The sequence below is a fragment of the Pseudochaenichthys georgianus genome, chromosome 9, assembly GCF_902827115.2.
Source record: "Pseudochaenichthys georgianus chromosome 9, fPseGeo1.2, whole genome shotgun sequence".
Classification (NCBI taxonomy): domain Eukaryota; kingdom Metazoa; phylum Chordata; class Actinopteri; order Perciformes; family Channichthyidae; genus Pseudochaenichthys; species Pseudochaenichthys georgianus.
In genome coordinates, this window is record NC_047511.1 from 8,955,332 (window position 1) to 8,976,658 (window position 21,327).

The following is a 21,327-nucleotide window of genomic DNA, read 5'->3' on the forward strand; positions in this document are numbered from 1 at the left end:
GTTGTGAAGCCGCCATTTTATTATCCTCGCATTAGCATTATTAGCATTAGCATTAGCCCAGCGCAGAAACGCAGAGAGACTAACTTATGGCAACACAAAATAAAACATGGGAGCGGTGGAGATGAGGAGGTGTCGGCGTTCTGGCGATTTACTCGGAAGGTTTCAGTAGAAGCTGCTGGGAGTCCCAGCAGCTTCTACTGAAGCCTTAGTTGGTGATTGGCTAATGGTTACACAAGACAACACATCGTTATGACATCATAAAGTGGCCAAAATCTGATCGGCTCATTTTCAGACAGGTTTTTATAAAAATGGATCAAAAAGAGAGAGAATCTTTGTTCCTGAAACTTTCAGAGTCTCTTTCCACAGAGGGGACACATGTTGATGTAGAAGTGACATGAAGAAGAGGGGACACATGTTGATGTAGAAGTGACATGAAGAAGAGGGGACACGTGTTGATGTAGAAGAGACATGAAGAAGAGGGGACACATGTTGATGTAGAAGAGACATGAAGAAGAGGGGACACGTGTTGATGTAGAAGAGACATGAAGAAGAGGGGACACATGTTGATGTAGAAGTGACATGAAGAAGAGGGGACACGTGTTGATGTAGAAGAGACATGAAGAAGAGGGGACACGTGTTGATGTAGAAGAGACATGAAGAAGAGGGGACACGTGTTGATGTAGAAGAGACATGAAGAAGAGGGGACATGTGTTGATGTAGAAGAGACATGAAGAAGAGGGGACACGTGTTGATGTAGAAGAGACATGAAGAAGAGGGGACACGTGTTGATGTAGAAGAGACATGAAGAAGAGGGGACACGTGTTGATGTAGAAGAGACATGAAGAAGAGGGGACACGTGTTGATGTAGAAGAGACATGAAGAAGAGGGGACACGTGTTGATGTAGAAGAGACATGAAGAAGAGGGGACACGTGTTGATGTAGAAGAGACATGAAGAAGAGGGGACACGTGTTGATGTGGAAGAGACATGAAGAAGAGGGGACACGTGTTGATGTAGAAGAGACATGAAGAAGAGGGGACACATGTTGATGTAGAAGAGACATGAAGAAGAGGGGACACGTGTTGATGTAGAAGAGACATGAAGAAGAGGGGACACGTGTTGATGTAGAAGAGACATGAAGAAGAGGGGACACGTGTTGATGTAGAAGAGACATGAAGAAGAGGGGACACATGTTGATGTAGAAGAGACATGAAGAAGAGGGGACACATGTTGATGTAGAAGAGACATGAAGAAGAGGGGACACGTGTTGATGTAGAAGAGACATGAAGAAGAGGGGACACGTGTTGATGTAGAAGAGACATGAAGAAGAGGGGACACGTGTTGATGTAGAAGAGACATGAAGAAGAGGGGACACGTGTTGATGTAGAAGAGACATGAAGAAGAGGGGGACACGTGTTGATGTAGAAGAGACACGAAGAAGAGGGGACACGTGTTGATGTAGAAGAGACACGAAGAAGAGGGGACACGTGTTGATGTAGAAGAGACACGAAGAAGAGGGGACACGTGTTGATGTAGAAGAGACATGAAGAAGAGGGGACACGTGTTGATGTAGAAGAGACATGAAGAAGAGGGGACACGTGTTGATGTAGAAGAGACATGAAGAAGAGGGGACACTTGTTGATGTAGAAGAGACACTGAAGAAGAGGGGACACATGTTGATGTAGAAGAGACATGAAGAAGAGGGGACACATGTTGATGTAGAAGAGACATGAAGAAGAGGGGACACATGTTGATGTAGAAGAGACATGAAGAAGAGGGGACACGTGTTGATGTGGAAGAGACATGAAAACGTGGATTTGGCATAATAGGTGACATTTAAAGAAGATTAAAAGATAAAGAACAAGTATGTCGAAATAACGCTAAAGTATGGTTCTTGGGCAAATGGTGGTTTACCTTCCACTATTCCACCATATAATTAAGGGCTATACAATTGTTGGTTTAACAATGTAAGTCAATTGCAAAACGTTTGGGCACAATAATGTTACAGGCTGACACATAAGTCGACAACTTGCTTCAACGTCTGCCGCACTTCCTGGGTGCTTGACTTCCACAGAGTAGTGGCCTTTCACATATCCAATGTACTGAAGGCCATGCTTGGGAAGGGTGCCCCAAAGGGTGCTCAGTTGGTTGCAATCTGAAATCTCCCCACTAGATGCCACTATATCTTGTACAAGTGACTTTTAATGAATGTTTACAGGCTCTTACTATACTTGGTAAATAGTATAGTGTATCCTCTGCTGGACCCAAGTACTTGTTGGAAGAGGTTGACTGGAGGAAGAAGGGTCCAGGAAGTATGAATCCTTACTCACCTCTCCAATAGATCCAGCCTCATCTGTTGGCCATGTGGCAACGTTAGAAACTCCATCCCTGAACTAACTCCCATCGTCCTTTGCACCTCTGGAGTCACCTCCAGAATTCTTGCTACCTGCGAAAACACAGACAAATGTACAGACTCCTATGAAGGTCACTGTTGGTTGGTGATTTATCTGAGAGCATCATGTAAAACAGCTGCCTTCAACTCTTTTCACATTAAAATAGCAATGTTAGCCACTGTTGAACTAAAGTATTGATTTCCATCAGTACCATGCAGTCAGCCTTGGTGATATGTTTGGCCGCTGTCCTGGGGTCGACCTCCGACAGCAGCTCCTTCACCCTCCGCAGGATGCCCACCTCCAAAGGCTTATTCTCCTTAGGCATCAGTGGCGACTGGTACCTGTTCGGTTTAAAGGAAGATACCGTCTCCACCGATGGCGAGAAGTAAAAGCCCCTGTCCTCGGCCCTCAGTGGATCAATGCCCAATGACCCTTCCTCCACCCGCAGCCTCTCCACGTAGCTCTGGGGGCCGGGGTACAGCTCGGTGTAGCAGCTTCCATCTTCATCAGTAGACAGGGGGTCCAGGTTGAGGTGAGGTTGGGATCTGTCATTACACGGTGTGTTCAGGGTGCTCTTGGGAGAAAGCAGGGTTCCGGCAGTCTCAGAGCCCCTGGAGAGGGACGGGGGTGAGACCATGCTGGCTGCCCGGCTACTGCCAGGACTTCTAGTCTGTGGGGCTGGAGATAGAAGAAGAGGAGAGGAAAAGGAGGAATGATTATGAACTTGTACCAATGTGTGTGAGTCCAATGTTCAGCCTATCAAATGATAAGGTATCAGCAAGTTTAATAGGAAAGGAAAAGTCAATTGGTTCTTATTTAAAAAGGTGCAATATGTTGATCTGAGCCACCTGTTCCAAAACAACATGAACATTAAAGGTCCCATGTCATGCTTCTCCGGTTATCACCCGTCCGCTTGTCCCCTTGTGTGCTATGAAGGTTGTTCTGCATGTGAGCGGTCTGCAGAGTCAAAAACCCTCAAAGTACACCCTGTAGGGAGTAAAACTCTAACACAGAGAAGACCTGTCTGCTGCCCCAGAACGCCTCGCTGGACATTTTTATTTTTCTTCCTGGGTACAGTGACGTGCCCATACCCAAATGGACCAATCCATGGAGCCGTTACGTGACCAATCCGCGGACTTCCTCACACACACTCAATCTTTTCTCAGCTGCAGCTCTGCCGATCAATCAATCAATGTTTATTTATATAGTCCAATATCACAAATGTTACATTTATCTCAGTGGACTTGGCTGGGAGTTTGTGTGTGTGTTTCGGGCTGGGTTTCGCTGTCTCACAGAGGGCCACTGGGCTCACAGGGAGGGGGGGGGGGGGCAGGAGCTCCAACAAGCCGTTTGGGACAGAGAGTGAATACACACACTATACAGAGATGCTGTGAGAAACCAATGTGAGTTTGGAACATTGAACAATGTAAATCTATTCTAGTAGACCTCAGCAATGGAATTATGATCAGTAGAAATGGCCATGACATGGGATCTTTAAGCATTTCACTTCTTCAATTGGGTCCATATAACATCAATCAAAGTGATCTGTTATTTTAATGCTTTTGAATAAGTTACAGGAGGGAAATAATTAAGAGAAGGCTGTGAGGTAAATGAGGCACCACCAGTAACCTAGTCGTTACTCTAGAGAGAGTTCAGAAGGAATGTTAGTGACGTTTGTTAACATTATTAATACTATTTAATCAAATGTTTAGCTGGCTAACTTCAAAATGAACTCCCAGTGTTAGCTTTAGCCTACACTTTCAAATCATTGATAGTGTACACGACTCCAGGCTATCATGGCTCATCACTATGCTCTTTGACGTTATCATCCTCACTGATGAGCAAGGGGCACCACTCTTTGTTTCATGCATTTGTTTCATGTGGAACTAGAAAGCTCTTTTTCTTCAAACAACAATCATTTTAGTGTAGAGTGTCAGCTTTAAATGAAGCTGCATTGTAGTTCACATTTAGTCCAAGGGTAAAGTTTAAAGTCAACAAACAAGGTTATTGTTGTGCGTAGACGGCTCTGCTAAGAGTGTTCCCTAGTTTAGGTTTCATGTTATGTGTTTAGATTTTATTTTGATAGTCTCGTCTGCCCTCATGTGTCTAAAGTACGTTTCCTGCCTTGTCTGTTTTCCCATGGTTGTGATTGTCTAATTGTCTTCAGCTGGTGTTGTCTGTCTAGTGTATATAGTTCTCGTCTTCCCCTGTCTCGTTGCCAGATTGTCTTGTGTGTTCCAAGCCTTCCAGCGTAAGATCCTTTTGTCATCGTCCATAGAGTTAGATTAGTGTATCAGCAGTGTAGCAGCAGTGTAGCAGCCAATTAACTGTGGGTATAAAGGTAGGAACCTGTGTGTGTTGGAGAGAGGTTCTGCCGGAAGGCCCATACAGTTTTTGAACACACACACACACACACACACACACACACACACACACACACACACACACACACACACACACACACACACACACACACACACACACACACACACACACACACACACACACACACAGGATTACAAGCAAAGGTATTGTGTAAACGGTAATATCGTGTGGTGAATATGGAAAGAAGCAAGTAAATGGAAACCAGTCAAATGGAAATAAATGGACTGTTTCAAACTGGAAACTTTGTTTCTGACCTTTATTCGGCAGCAAACTTGTGTGCGTCAATTACACCCACCAAGCGGATCCTCAGAGGCTTAAAGCGTTGGCTTAGCCTCTACAAATAGTCAAAAACTAGCCTTTTTTGGAGTAACACAAGAAGACATTTTTTCGTTGCGTTTATGGAACGCTGAGAGCAGCTGCTCACCTTCTACCGGACGCCGAGAGGAGGAAAACAACACGCCGGCTGCTCAGCTATTATCAGCCACCTGACGCCGAGAGGAGGACGGCTACAACTCGTTTGCTCATCTGCTGCACAGGAAGGCGACAGGAGCAACGCGCTGAATGGTGCCGGGAAGCTTTTCGCCGCTTGGCACGGAACTACGTTCATCTAAGGAGGTATGTGTAGCGCGCTACAACCGGTTTAAATGGCCATAGGAATTAAGTTGTGTGCACACATAAGGGGCGTAATTCCAATGCATTGGTTGTGAAAGGGATGAACAATAAGCGCTTGTTTTGTACTGATTGATTTGTGACAATCCGTTTGACTTTAAGACATTCAAATATGGAGGAGCGCTCTGCGGACATACCAGCAGCTGACAGCGCGTCAGATTACGCGCTGCCAGCTGCTGGCAAGCTGGATAGCGTGGCCGGCTGTAGTGATGCGCAAAGCACTAAGCGGGTAGTTAAACTCTCTGCCAAAGCACTTGCGGAAAAACTTGAAAGGTTTCAAAATGGCAGAAAGGCTAAGCTAAATAAAGCTAGCAAATTAAGAACAAATATAAAAGATTTGATGTTAAGTGGTGAACATGCTAAGGTTCAAAATGCTCTTGATGGTTATATTGAATTGTGTGTTGAAGCCAGGTCTATGCATGACACTTTAATGGGTTTATTGCCACATGATGAAAGGGAAAGACATGAAACACGGTTTAAAGCCAAAATGATGTTCAATGATGAATTTATTGTCCAAATCAAGGTGTGGGTTTGTCAAACTGAAGGTACTGGTGATAATAATGATGACATCATCCTGATGACAGTGTTTCTAATGTTGGTAAATGTTCAAACAAAAGTGACAGCAGTACAAAGTCAAGTACAACTTAATCTGCACAAATTATAGCAGCAGCAGAAAAGGCTGCAATTGTTGCTCGCATGGCAGGCTTAACTGAGAGGCATGCACTGGAGGAACAGGAGCTACAATTAAAGCGGAAAAAGGAAAAGCTTGATTTGGAAACTGAGCTAGCTGTATCTACTGCTAGGCTAGCAGTTTTACAGGGTTCACATTCACGACGTTCCTTGCTTGCACCAACAAATGGAATGAACTCATACCTGGAAAAGTTAAAAAGGAAACTGGCATCGTTAAACACACTTAACCCCCTGGCAAAGGAGTATGATTCCACATCATGGAAAATATCCTCCAGCAAACCAACAAAGATGGACATGGGACCAAAGCAAGCTGAAAGGCAGTTTGCATTTAAGGAAGATTCGTATGTACAAAAGCAACATTATCTGGGAACATCACATGGGTTGATAACTGGTGAATCAACTGCATGGGAAAGTCAACAGGAAAATCACCATCAGCAAATCAATCTAATTCCACCTGAAGGTTTATTCACGATAATGCAAAAGCAAAATGAAATAACAGCTGCACTGGTTCACCAGCAACGTTTACTGTCTCTACCAGCAAGAGACATTCCTATCTTTGATGGAGACCTGTTTCAGTACAAGGCTTTCATTAAAGCATTTGAACAAGGAGTGGAAAACAAAGCCAGCAAAGCCGACTGCGTGTACTATTTAGAACAGTTCACAAAAGGACAGCCACAGGAACTGGTTCGTAGCTGCCAGCACATGGCTCCAGAACGTGGCAAAGGGTCTTTTGCAAGAACAGTTTGGGAATGAGTCCAAGATCGCTGCTGCTTACATAGGAAAGGCTCTAGCTTGGCCAACAATAACAAAGGCAGAAGACATTAAAGCACTACAAGCCTTTATGTCTGCGTGGATGTGCTAATGTGATGGAAGAACTTCAGTACATGCAGGAGTTGGATATGCCCTCCAATATGAACATGGTTGTCTTCAAGTTGCCATACAAACTAAGGGAACAATGGAGAAACAAAGCTCATAACATCATGGAAGCCTCAAACAACAGAGCTCATTTCATTGACTTGGTCAAATTCATTGAGAGACATGTACGAGTCCTTTCTGATCCGATCTTTGGAGACATCGAGGATTCAGGACATAAATCAGTTGCTATAAAATCTTCCAACATGTTTCAGCCACAATCAAAGAACAGAATGAAAGGAAGTAGTTTTGCCGCTACAATATTCCCAATGAGTGAGGTCGGAATTAAAACGACAAATAACTCAAAACCACAGGAGAGCTTGGTGTGTCATTGTTGTGATCACAACACTCACGTTTTGGACAGATGTAAGCAGTTCAGCAAAAGGAAGCACGGAGACAAAATTCAATTTCTAAAAGGAGAAAGGAATTTGCTTTGGATGCTTGCGTATTGGACACATAAGCCGGGACTGTAAACAACGCTTGATCTGTGAGGTTTGTGAAAAGCAACATCCTACTGCGCTCCACATAAATACATCTAATGTGGAATTGGGACAAACCGCTAAATCACAAACCCCCCCTCAGACATGTGGACGTACAGGGGCCGGAAATGATGGCTGCATTCTTTCAATTATTCCAGTGCAGGTCAAGTCCACAAAGGGAAGTGAGATTATACAGACCTATGCATTTTTAGATCCTGGAAGCACAGCCACATTCTGCTCAGAAGATCTCATGCACAGATTAAACATCACAGGAAAAAGATCTAATGTTCTTTTGAAGACTATGGGACAGAAAAAGGTCGTTCCAGCTTACTCCTTATTTGGGATGGAGGTATCTGGTCTTGAGGGAAATAACTTGTATTCTCTTCCAGAAGTCCTCACACAGAAGCAAATGCCAGTAACCAAAGAACACATTGCTACAGCTGCAGATGTGAAGAGGTGGAATCATTTGTCAAAAGTTCATATCCCCAGCATAAATGCCAATGTTGACATGTTGATTGGAACCAACGCTCCCAAGATATTGGAACCTTGGGAAATTGTCAACAGTTGTGGAAATGGCCCATACGCTATAAGAACAGTGTTGGGATGGGCCATCAATCAATGGTCCTTTACATGGAAGCAGCAATGGCAGCGATGTTGACATGGAGCTTTCTTCTGTTGTGGTGAATAGAATTTCTATTTCCAAATTGGAGCTCATGCTTAGCAGTCAGTATAATCATGACTTTAATGAAAAGCCCTCGGAGGAAAAAGAGATGTCAAGGGAAGACCAACAATTTATGGAAATCATGAATACATCTGCAACACTACAGGACAACAGGTACAGCCTGAAGTTGCCCCTTAAGACACCTGACGTCCTTCTTCCAAACAACTTTGCAGTGGCAAAGCAAAGGCTACTTGGATTGAGGAAAAGATTTGTGAGTAACCCAATATTGCATAAGGAATATGCCAGCTTTCTGAATGGAGTGATTGAAAAGGGTTATGCTGAACAGGTACCAACACAGCAGCACTGTGGCAGTGAAAAATTATGGTACATCCCACACCACAGTGTTTACCCTCCACGAAAAGGTTCTCTCCGAGTGGTGTTTGATTGTGGTGCCACATTTAAAGGAACATCATTAAACAATGTACTTTATCAAGGTCCCAACCTCACCAGTTCACTGCTTGGAGTTCTCACTCGTTTCAGGCAGGAACCTGTGGCATTCATGGGCGACATACAGGCTATGTTTCACCAGGTCAAAGTCACAGAAGAAGACCGAGACTTCCTTCGTTTTCTCTGGTGGCCAGAGGGAGACTTCACCAGAGAGATCCAGGAATACAGAATGACGGTGCATCTGTTTGGGGCTGTCTCTTCTCCCAGTTGCGCTAGCTATGCGCTAAGGAAAACTGCTGACGACAACAAGTCTGACTTTTCTGCTGAGACTGTTGAAGCAGTTAAGCGACATTTCTATGTGGATGACTTTTTGATGGGTTTGTGCTCAGAGAAGGCGGCAATACAAATGGTTGAAGATCTTAATGCTCTCTGTAAAAGAGGAGGTTTTGTGCTGGAAAAATGGATCAGCAATAGTCGGGCAGTTTTGCAGACAATCTTTAGCAGAAGGCTAAAGAGCTAAAGGACCTGGATCTGGATAGAGACACTCTCCCTCTTGAGAGAGCTTTGGGACTACTCTGGTGCGTCGAGTCAGATTCCTTTTAAATTCAAGATGGAAGTGAAACAGCAGGCTCTAACCAGACGTGGCATGCTGTCCACAACAAGCTCGGCGTATGATCCTTTGGGTATTTTGGCACCAGTCACTTTGCCAGCCAAGATAATGCAACAAGAGCTTAGCAGGAGAAGCTGTGGATTGGATGATGCCATTCCACCAGATATCGTACACCCGTGGAGACGGTGGTTGGAGGACATTAAGCTGTTGGCATCACTCAAAGTGGACAGGTGTATGAAGCCAAAGGACTTCGGTGAACCCATACACTCTCAACTACATCACTTTGCTGATGCCAGTGAAAATGGCGACGGGACTGTAACTTACATCAGGCTAATGAACTGCAAAGGCGATGTTCATGTTGCTTTCCTATTAGGAAAGGCTAGAGTTACACCCATACAAATGGTGACCATTCCACGACTGGAACGAACAGCTGCTGTTCTGGCTGCCAGAGTGGATATGATGTTAAAATCAGAGCTTCAACTTCATTTGGATGAGTCTGTGTTTTGGACAGACAGTACTTCAGTTCTGAAGTACATTAACAACGAGGACAAGCGTTTCCACACATTTGTGGCAAATAGGATCACAACCATATTGGAGGTTTTTCCTGACAAAGGAGGACTGGTGCGCTCTGTCAAGCTACAGACCAAGACCAACATTATTGTGCGACCTATTACTAAACTATGTTTAGTACAGGAAGTGTAGGATGTGCATTTCTATGTATTGAAATATGCTTTTTACATTTGGCTCTTTAATTGTTTTCAATTGATACCTGTACTATCAGTTAGGGGCTGGTGTGTAGGAGCCAATGAACTGTGGGTATAAAGGTAGGAACCTGTGTGTTGGGGAGAGGTTCTGCCACACACACACACACACACACACACACACACACACACACACACACGGGATTACAAGCAAAGGTATTGTGTAAACGGTAATATCGTGTGGTGAATATGGAAAGAAGCAAGTAAATGGAAACCAGTCAAATGGAAATAAATGGACTGTTTCAAACTGGAAACTTTGTTTCTGACCTTTATTCGGCAGCAAACTTGTGTGCGTCAGTTACACCCACCAAGCGGATCCTCAGAGGCTTAAAGCGTTGGCTTTGCCTCTACAAATAGTTTTTGTTTTGTTGGTTTATGTATTCAGGGTGTTATGACCTGTCTACATTAAAACACTTTATTTTGATACTTTGTTTGTCTCTGCATCGTGCATTTGATTCCACGCCCTTGGACAGCCCTAACAGTTATGTAGTTCATGTATTACCACACTGTTTGGTTACAGGCTACTAACCCAGATTGCATAACTAATCTATGTTTATGTATGTTCATTCTTTCCAGATTTGCATTTTATTTTTGGGGATTTTTTCTTTTCTTTTTTAACCGGTTTGTGCGGTTGGTTGTAAGGTTCTTTTGTGACTTGTTTTTTTATCCAATACTTATTTTGAAAAAAAAATAATAAAACACCTTGACTCTAGTTGTATTTTATCTACACAATTCAAAGTTTATTATTTCTTCCTCTGAGTTTTTAATTTCCTTCAAAGAGGCCCTAATATGCTTTTTTGGGGCGTTTACCTTCCCTGTAGTGTTATGTAGGTTTTTCCTCTGCAAAGGCTAAAATCCCAAAGTTCTATCCAGAGGCAGTTTCTCTCCCCCCCCCCCCCCTCCCCCCCCCTCCCCCCTGCCTGAAACACCTCCATTGTAGTCCTTCCAGTAGAGTCCCAGGAGAGGCACACAAAACTATTATGGAACATGAACAGGAGCATGATAGGGCCCCTTTAATCATAACATAACTAATGAATTCTGCAGACAAAAAGAAAGGCTTAATCGAGGTACTTCGAGGTAATTAATTACAGAATGGATGTAAGGTGTAGGAAACGCAGGTTAATTGAGTTTATCATATGTATTTGCCACTGTACTATATCAACCTTCCCTCCACAGAGTTATCTCAGTACTACATCTTTATGGTCAAAGTCTGAGCTTGTTACGTGAGACTGCCGTAGATGTAGCTCTCATTTGTGTAACTAAACTGCTACAGGAGCACACCACACACTCTCTGAACTTTAGTCCTGTTCAGTGCCCACACCCCCCGAGCCGCAGTATCTCACAGAGCTGGAGAACAGTCGGCCATCCGTTTGCTTTGAAGGAGGAACGCACAAACAAGCTCGTGAACTTTGGTGACCGGGACGCTCTCGGTAAGTGTTTGGGGCTAGAATAGGTATATTACTTTTTGCCAATGATTTCAGTACGTTTTCATTCGTGTGTAGCGTGGTGTGAGTATTACTGTGATGTATATGTGCTTGCAAAGAATATGCACCTAAACCCTGATGAATGCTACGGTCAGGTACAAAGACTTCTAGATGTTTTCTATTGACAGCACTTTTAGAATGCTTTGAAAAACATACCTTGCACTATAGTATTTGTAAGGTTTAGCTTATAAACCATGAAAGAAAATCTAAGTTTATAGTTATAGATGAGCACAGTCGAAGCAACGGGAAAGCACAATGAGACCCAGATTCAAATAACTTGGTGTTCTTAGTACTTGTATTTAAAACATATGCCTATCAGCTCTTGCAATTGTCAAATTTCCTGTTTGCAGTAATGTCAGAGTCAGTTTCTTTCCTTATGCAGAGCACGTACGGTACTTTTTTATTTATAACAAGTCGTATTGGGCCTTTAAAAGAATTGCTCTAAACTCTCCGTTCTTCAATAGTAATGAAAAGTTGTATTGTTGCTATAAAGAGCACACATCATAAAGTGTAAGCCTTTACTCATATATCATTTTGTATTTTTATAATCAAATGTACCATATTTATATGCCATTATTATTATTTGTTTTTATTATTATTATTATTATTATTATTATTATTATCATTAGTATGGTCTTTGAGACAAATGAAACTGAAAAAAAATAATGACTTAATAAGATAAACCTAACAGTTGTGCTTCTTTGCAACATAATGCAATAAGCTTGATTGACATGTGTCCTTGTAAGTACAAAAGGCAGCTGCTTTTATATACCGTTCCTTCCTAGTTTGAAACCTATTATTACTGACACACAAAGCTGTGAAACCTGAGAGAGAGAACATTTACCACATCAAAACAGCTTTTGTAAAACTCCTGGGAATAAGCGGCAGTGAGTGGGGGGGGCTGTTGCTCCACGGCAGGGCTCAGGAGGTGAACTGGGACCTCTCCGAGTACCAGTCCACACTCCATAACTGAACTGTTAGTGTTGTTGATCCTCAGAGCTGGAAAAGGTTGCCGTTGTGTCAATAATCATGTTTACTTGAGCTGGCAAGACTTAGAATGCAGTTGGCTTTTAGCTTAATCAATTAAAATAAAAATTAGAAATTGATGATTGAAAAGAAATAAGTGGTTAAGCATTTGCATATTAATTTGCAGAGGGGCAAGGTTGCTGCTGCCCCTGCCTGCGAAGGTCCGTGTGATCCTGTGTGGACAATGGTGATAAACACATGCCACCTGTGCATTCGTGCACTCATCCACGTATCTTTGTTAATATAATAAAATGACTTTATTTTCCAACCCTATATTATGCTTGTTTTTTCATGCAGGTGTGAATTCAGATACTTTCTGATATTTTCCACTAATACAAATGTAACTAATCAGATGTACAGCCTTGAAGAAAGCATGTGCTATATGACAGATTTTAAAAACGATTTCCTACATTTTACAGGGGTAATTGAAAACTTATTTTTACACAACAAGACATTTATGTTGTAATCTTTGACCAGTTTTGTATCAAAATCTTATAATTGAATGCCCCTTTGACTAAATCATCAGAGAACAAGGTGCCCTTTTGCAAACTGAAATGTCCCAACAATTAGTTGGAAATAACTGAGGTTAAAAAAAACTGTACACACACGTTATTTTTGAAGTTTCTCTGAATTATAGCTAAAATAAGTCAATTGAGCCTGTTGTCTGGAAGCTTACTCACAACTCCTACATTGCTTAGCAGTTTTGATGATGACACTGCTTGCAGTCTCTTAAAGATCCATAACCTTGTAACAAATATTGTACATCTTTATCTAACCAATATCTTATATACAGTTTTAGTTCATCATTAGGTTCAGAGCCTCTGTAACAAGGTAAGTCGTGTCCTCTTATAAACCACTAGCCATAGTTCGCAAATTAGCTCAGAAACCAGATTTATGTTCAATTATTTGTTAAGCTGAAGCATAAGTTGGATATTCAGAAATGAAAAGCCTTTTGAAATCTGGAAGATCTAACATTATCACATCTCTTGTCAGATTTTCTTTCAGAGATGTACCGACCAATCTTGACGGCACTTGCAGTGCTGCTCTGCTCTTCACCCTTGGTCAATTCAGGGAAAATCTTGGTTGTCCCTGTGGATGGAAGCCATTGGATCAACATGAAAGTCCTCGTCGAAGAGCTTCACTCCAGAGGTCACGACATCACAGTTATACGGCCATCAGACAGCTGGTACATCAAGACAGAGTCCCCTTACTACAAGTCCATCACAATCAATTCTGCTGCTGGCTTTGATGAGGAAAGCTTTGGGATATTTGTAACCAAAATGCTGACCATGCGTCGGGATGGTGCTTCACTTTGGGCGCGTTTATCCCTGGAGTATGAACTGGTGGAACAGTTCTATCAGATGCACAAGCAAATGATTGCAATGGTAGGGGAGATGTTTGAGAATACCCAACTGATGCAGAGCCTGAATGATGCCAAGTATGAATTAGTTCTGACAGACCCGGCGATGGGTGCAGGGGTGCTTATTGGTCATCGTTTGGGTCTTCCACTTGTCCTCAATGTGAGGTGGACTGTTCAGGGTGAGGCACATCATGCAATTGCACCTTCCCCATTTTCATATGTCCCAATACCAGGGGCAAAGCTGACTGACAAGATGAATTTCCTCCAGCGGGTTAAGAACTTAACATACTTTTTCTTTACTTGTTTTCAAACTTGGTATGTAACAGATTCCAACTACAAACCATTTGTCCAGCGTTACTTTGGAAATGATGTTCATTACATGGAGCTTTTTCAGGCAGCAGACATCTGGCTAATGAGGAACGATTTTACCTTTGAGTTCCCAAGACCCACAATGCCAAACATTGTCTACATGTCAGGATTCCAGTGCAAACCCTCCAAGCCCCTGTCTAAAGAATTAGAAGACTTTGTCCAGAGCTCTGGTGAACATGGTGTTATCGTTATGACTTTGGGAACCCTGGTAGCAGCACTTCCTGAGGACATTACTGAGGACATTGCTGCTGCTTTTGCCCAACTTCCTCAGAAGGTGATCTGGAGGCACAAAGGCAAAAGACCATCAACCCTCGGCAACAACACCTTACTGTTGGACTGGCTGCCTCAAAACGACCTCCTGGGTCACCCCAAGACCAAATTGTTTGTGGCCCACGGAGGCACCAATGGAATCCAGGAGGCCATCTACCACGGTGTACCCCTTGTGGGCCTGCCCCTCATGTTTGACCAGCCTGACAACTTCTTCAGGATGAAAGCAAGAGGTGTGGCCCAAGTCCTGGACATTGCAACTGTGAACAAAGACAACTTCCTGGAGGTGCTGAAGGAGGTACTCTATGACCCAACCTACAGGGAGAAGATGAGGGTGCTGTCTAACCTGCACAGAGACCAGCCCATGAAACCACTGGACAAGGCCATGTTCTGGATCGAGTTTGTGATGAGGAACAAGGGAGCAGCACATCTTAGGACAGAGTCTTACAAGATGTCCAAGATCCAGTACCACTCGATCGATGTGGTGGCCTTTTTGCTTGCAGTCGTTTTTCTAGTTTTTGCAGTTTTTATTTATGCAATTAAGGTTTTGTGGCAAATATTTGTTTCCAGAAACAAAGTCAAAAAGGAATGATTAATGTTCTGCAGGATGTTTGTCCAACAATATTTCTTTGTCCTGATTTATTTTTTAAATTTTGGGAAGTCTGTTTTTCAGTGTTTAGTACTAGAAGTCTAAGCTGAATTATGCCAAAGTAGTTATGTTTACGTGATTTCTTTCGTTCGATTGTCTGCACGGATTATTTGAAATAATTCTTGCAGGTTTTTTTAAAATACAAAAATAATTTTTATAAACTACTGCATTTTTTTAATTCAATTAAATGATACAAGACTATATTTATAAAAACGTTCATATTTGTTTGTCTATCATCTGTGGCTGGGCAATGATTTAATATTCCTCATGAGTTTTAGTAATGAGCCAATGTTTTAATGTAAATTGTTGAAATCAATTTATATTTTCAAAATCATGATTTCAGGCTGTAAATAAAAACTGGCAAAAAAAATGTATTGAATTTCTATTTTACACATATTACAGGTTTGGTCCAATGTATTGCACAGGAAGTGAAATATAACTTTACAAAGGATTAGTTATTGTATATGTACTTTTCCTTACTTACAAGGACTTTAATAAATTAATCATCACACGCCACCACTCAGGAAATATATATATATATTGAAATAAATGACATCCTAGCTTCTTCCTCGTTTGTAGGAAACTCCCCCAGAAAACAGAGTAGATGTCATTTCCTGTATTCTGGTGCATTTTGACAGGTGGTTTTATACTTTCATGTGGCTATAGCATGAGGAAAATGATGGGTGCATTTTTCCACTAGTAAATAAACATATTTGATTATTAATTCGGTGTTATGCCGTGAATAACACGGCATAACACCGGAGTGTGCGTCCCCCCCCGCCCGTCAGAGGTGTGTACAGAGTAGACCGACGGGTAATGATGAATTTTGACGAAAATCTTTAGGATCCGTCAAAATGACGGGCAGCGAAAAAGTCTAGCGCCACCTCTGAATAACACGAGTCCATATGTGTAAATGTGCTTGTGGTGCAAGAGGGGAAGCAGTGGCGGCGCCAGAGATTTTCTCTAGGGGGTGCTGTGGGGTAGCTTGACGTTTCATAGAGGGTGCTCAAACAGTAAGGGTTTCCCATTAATGCACCAGCGCTACAGTTGAATTTTCTACTGCAACACTCCCAACACGCACACACACACACACACGCACACGCACACACACACATTGTACCCGTGACTAATGAAGGCTCGGTAATCAGCTCACGGCATATAGGTGTAAGCAGGGGTAAAGTGCTATTTTTACAAGTGGGGAGTGGACCTCACCTCCTCTAGTAGGGCCTAATCATATCACCTGTGTTGGCTTTATGTTTTTGGTCAAACATTTATTTGTTTCACATTTGCATTGATGTAATCAATAATTTTTCTGATTTAATTTAATAAAAATAATAATAATTTTCGGGGGGAAAAAACCCACATATTTCTTGGGGGTGCTTAGGGGGTGCTTTGGCAAACCTGGGGGGTGCTTCAGCACCCCCTAGCTCCCCCCTGGCGCCGCCCCTAAGGGGAAGGGGGCTAGAGCTCATCATCAGCGATCCAGTTTGAGACCTCCTGAGTAAACTCTTCCAAAGCAGCTGCTTTGGGGTTGTACCATTCATCTTGATACATTTCCACCTCCTCAATGGACATTAAAGCTTGAACAGAATCATTGAACTCTTCCATTTCCTTGCGTAGTTGTATACATTCTATTTTTGACTTAACCAGTTCCACATTGCAGAAATGTTCCATTAATTGTCTTATTTCATTTATTTTCCTTGTCAATGTACCCAATTTTGCACTCCTTGATGATTTCAGTTGCTTGAGCCTTTCCATATACACAGAGTCAATGTCACTTTCCAAGCTTGCAATTTGTTTTGCTTTTTGTTCAAGACAACACATGTATTCCTTTTGAATTGTACTTAATTGTTTATGGACTTGCATTGTCTTGCTTTCATTTCCATTGCATTTTGTACTGTTTTCCGCGAGTTGAGATGTTTCCAACAGCTTTTCCGTCTTTGAACGCTCCACAGCAGTGACGCGTTACATACGTAATTAGAGGAGGAGCGATCGTTCGTTGCCTTCAGTCATTCAACACCGCTGTTCCCGGAAGCAGAAGCCGTAGCGACAAAGGCGAGTGTTTGGCATACTCTTATGAGTTGAGTTCTTGGCTTCAAAACAAACATTTCCACGGACCGGCGCTCATTAAGCAAGGTTTTTTGACTAATAAAAAAGCAATCTTTCCCACTTCGTTTTTGCTCCTTTCTGTCCTTTGGTTTTGCGCCTGGCCGACGCGCTCACACATCACACAGAGAGATATTGTTTGTTTCGGTACATGTATGTCCATGTTATCCTTTACATGTCTTTTCTTCACTGTTCTCTTCTTTTAACACAAATAAAAGTGTCTTACCATATGATAATGGAGACAGTTACGTCACATAAAATAAACCATTTAAACTCATAATTTCTCTGCAGTGCAGCTTCAAACCAAAATGAACGCAGAGTATAATTGTCAGCAGGTCTCTTTTGTACCAGCTGAGGCAATCACAGTGACAATCAGCTGTTTCGTTTAATGGCTGTGCGGATCACAATTAATTGACAACCTATTCAATCCATAACCAATATTCAATATGTTAGGCACAATTAAATAATCAAAATAGTAAATCAACATTTGGGCTCCTATAACTTTAACAATGTTCACTTTTGAGCTGTTACACTATATACAAATATTCATAGGTGGCACAAACCTTTCTAAAGCTAATGAAGTAGTTGAAATGGTGTTCTTTTTTTAATTCTCTTTTTTCAGTTGTTGGTTAGGTTCAGGGCACGTAGATCACGCAGACTACATGGGGCCTCATCTTGCGTGGGCCCCCCGTCGACACTCGTAACACATAAAGAGGGCCTCATGAAACACCTTTGTGTGGGGACACAAGTTAGCCAGGGGCAGCCCTGGTTAGGTTGGTGCACTTGGTTGACCTCAGGAAACTGTTAACCTTGATTCTTGTATCTCTTGTCAACATCTCTTTCAGTGATGTACCGACCGGCCTTGGTGGCACTTACAGTGCTGCTCTGCTCTTCACCCTTTGTCCATGGAGGTAAAGTGTTGGTGGTCCCCTTGGATGGAAGCCACTGGATCAACATGAAAGTTCTTGTTGAGGAACTTCACTCGAGAGGTCATACAATCACAGTGTTGAGGTCATCAGACAGCATGTACATCAAGCAAGAGTCTCCTTACTATGAGTCCATCACAATGGATTCCTCTGCTGGTTTTAATAAGGAAACCCTTGGGTTATTTACAACCAAAATGATAAACATGCGGCGGAGAGGAGCTTCACTTTGGTCTCGTATATCTCTGGAGTATGAAATGGGGAAGCAGTTTTCTCAGATGCACAAAAATCAGGTTGAGCTGGTAGAGGACATTTTTGAGAACACCCAACTGATGCGGAGCCTGAATGATGCCAAGTATGATTTGGTTTTGACAGACCCTGGACTCGGTGGAGGGGTGTTTCTTGGGCACCGTTTGGGTCTTCCACTTGTCTTCAATGTGAGGTGGACTGTTCAGGGGGATGGTCATGATGCAATTGCCCCTTCCCCATTGTCATATGTCCCAATATCAGGGATAGAGATGACTGACAAGATGACTTTTCCTCAACGGGTCAAGAACTTACTCATGTATGTCTTAACACGGTTTCTAATCTGGCATATCACAGATTCAAACTACACACCATTTGTCCAGCGTTACTTTGGAAATGATGTTCATTACATGGAGCTTTTTCAGGCAGCAGACATCTGGCTAATGAGGAACGATTTTACCTTTGAGTTCCCAAGACCCACAATGCCAAACATTGTCTACATGTCAGGATTCCAGTGCAAACCCTCCAAGCCCCTGTCTAAAGAATTAGAAGACTTTGTCCAGAGCTCTGGTGAACATGGTGTTATCGTTATGACTTTGGGAACCCTGGTAGCAGCACTTCCTGAGGACATTACTGAGGACATTGCTGCTGCTTTTGCCCAACTTCCTCAGAAGGTGATCTGGAGGCACAAAGGCAAAAGACCATCAACCCTCGGCAACAACACCTTACTGTTGGACTGGCTGCCTCAAAACGACCTCCTGGGTCACCCCAAGACCAAATTGTTTGTGGCCCACGGAGGCACCAATGGAATCCAGGAGGCCATCTACCACGGTGTACCCCTTGTGGGCCTGCCCCTCATGTTTGACCAGCCTGACAACTTCTTCAGGATGAAAGCAAGAGGTGTGGCCCAAGTCCTGGACATTGCAACTGTGAACAAAGACAACTTCCTGGAGGTGCTGAAGGAGGTACTCTATGACCCAACCTACAGGGAGAAGATGAGGGTGCTGTCTAACCTGCACAGAGACCAGCCCATGAAACCACTGGACAAGGCCATGTTCTGGATCGAGTTTGTGATGAGGAACAAGGGAGCAGCACATCTTAGGACAGAGTCTTACAAGATGTCCAAGATCCAGTACCACTCGATCGATGTGGTAGCGTTTCTACTGGCAGTTATGTTGCTAGTATTAACAGTTTTTCTTGTTGCAGTTAAAGTTATGTGGAAATGTTTGTTTTCTAGAAGCAAGGTCAAAAGTGAATAATGAATATACTGCTACCGACATACACAGTCGTACATTTTTAAAAACATTTATACTTGGTCTGAACTGTATCAAGATGTATTATGAGCATGTCTTACATTGTTATCCTAACTTTAGCTTTAGTGTGTGTATCCAGGTTTTAGAAAATGTTGTTGGTATAATCTTTTTTTATTAATTTCACAAATAGCTGTATATTACGATTGTCTGTCAATAAGACTGGGGGAAGGACTACTTGCTTTTTATTTTATCATGACTTTTGGCTTTGATATGACGTTGTTCTGTGATTGTTCCACGGATCTATGTGCATATCAGTTTCTGTTTATTTCTCACACTCATCGAGTATTTCACATTATCCTGTTGTCTTTTTTAATGATCATTTGTGGCATGTTGCCTATATGAGAGCTACGAGTCGTGTAGGGAGACATGAAGACTGAGGGGTAGGACAACAAAGGTGCAGTAAAGGTCCCCAGGCAGCCAAACCTGGGACCTTTTGGTTATTTGGTTGGCACCATTGAAGCTTAAATGTACAATGTGTAAGATAAGGCCAGCAAAAATGTCCCACACTATCGTGTATGTAATATGTTAGAAAGCTGACGCTATGTTGAAAACTATAATCAAACAAATCTACTAATATTAGCATGCTTAGCAGAGCTTGGTGCAATCTGTCATGTAATACCACTTTTTATTTTAGAGGCCTTAGTGTCTCACTGTGACGTCCAGTATGCCCTCAGTTCTGAGGACTAAGAAGTAGCGTCGATCCAAGGGTTTATCAATACTGTAATACATCCATTGTACATTTTTATATTGGATTTAATTAAAGTGGCAGAAAATACACTTTATAGATCGGTTAGCTGTAGGGGGATGATGAACCGATATTAAGGCCACGCCCCACAACTGCTCGAGCAAATCAGGAGTTGAGCACAGCCACTTGGCTTCTACGTTAGCACCACAGTTTGGCTAGAATTACTACTACTAACCTAACCATAATACCTTTTAGAAATACATTAATGATATAATTGAGACTTGCTCGATGACACACATTTGTAATTCATGTTTCAGTCGGAGTTTATTCCACACAGTTTAAATTGAATGCAGCTGTGTGAAGCACTTTGGAGTGGGAAACACTGGAGGCCTGCCCCTACTCCCCGCCAGATCAGGACACGCTCTGTGGCTACCATAACACAGGCTAACGCCACAAGTAAACATTACAAGGTTGCATGGTGTTATTTGATCTGTTCGTTGAGTTTCATTAGTTTGGCGGAAGTTTCTCTGGGCAAAAGTCAAACTGACCAAGGGCACTTTTATGATTTGATGTTGGCCCTGGGGAATTGTCAGTCATATGGTCATTTATGATTTAACTATGTTATGGGTTGTGTCTCTTCTGTGAGCATGGCAACACAGATGAAAAAAGAGTTTAGTATGGTATGAGACTCACTGTTGTAGACAGTGGAGAGTTCTGCAGCAGTCAGCAGAGGACGGTTGTCCTGCTCCCTGTGTACATCTGACTCCCTGTGGTGGAGAGAGGAAGGACTGCATGGAGAGAGAGAGAGAGAGAGAGAGAGAGAGAGAGAGAGAGAGAGAGAGAGAGATGGTTATCACATACAGGAACATGTTCATTTAGATTTTTTTTATAAC

General features: G+C 42.5%; 1 protein-coding gene and 2 pseudogenes across 1 annotated transcript in view; 2 read left to right on the plus strand and 1 right to left on the minus strand.

The window, feature by feature from the left end:
* LOC117452192 (SH2 domain-containing protein 3C-like) overlaps positions 1-21,327 on the minus strand; it is a 29,313-nt gene that overhangs the window by 5,921 nt on the left and 2,065 nt on the right. The window contains exons 3-5 of the mRNA XM_034090682.2: positions 21,128-21,222; positions 2,604-3,070; positions 2,330-2,445 (exon numbers count right to left, since the gene is read on the minus strand). Of these exons, the coding sequence (XP_033946573.1) occupies positions 2,330-2,445; positions 2,604-3,029 (542 nt within the window). The 5' untranslated portion in view covers positions 3,030-3,070; positions 21,128-21,222. The remainder of the gene's footprint in view (positions 1-2,329; positions 2,446-2,603; positions 3,071-21,127; positions 21,223-21,327) is intronic.
* LOC117452189 (UDP-glucuronosyltransferase 2A2 pseudogene) lies at positions 5,244-15,464 on the plus strand (annotated as a pseudogene).
* Positions 17,162-21,129, plus strand: LOC117452188 (UDP-glucuronosyltransferase 2C1 pseudogene; annotated as a pseudogene).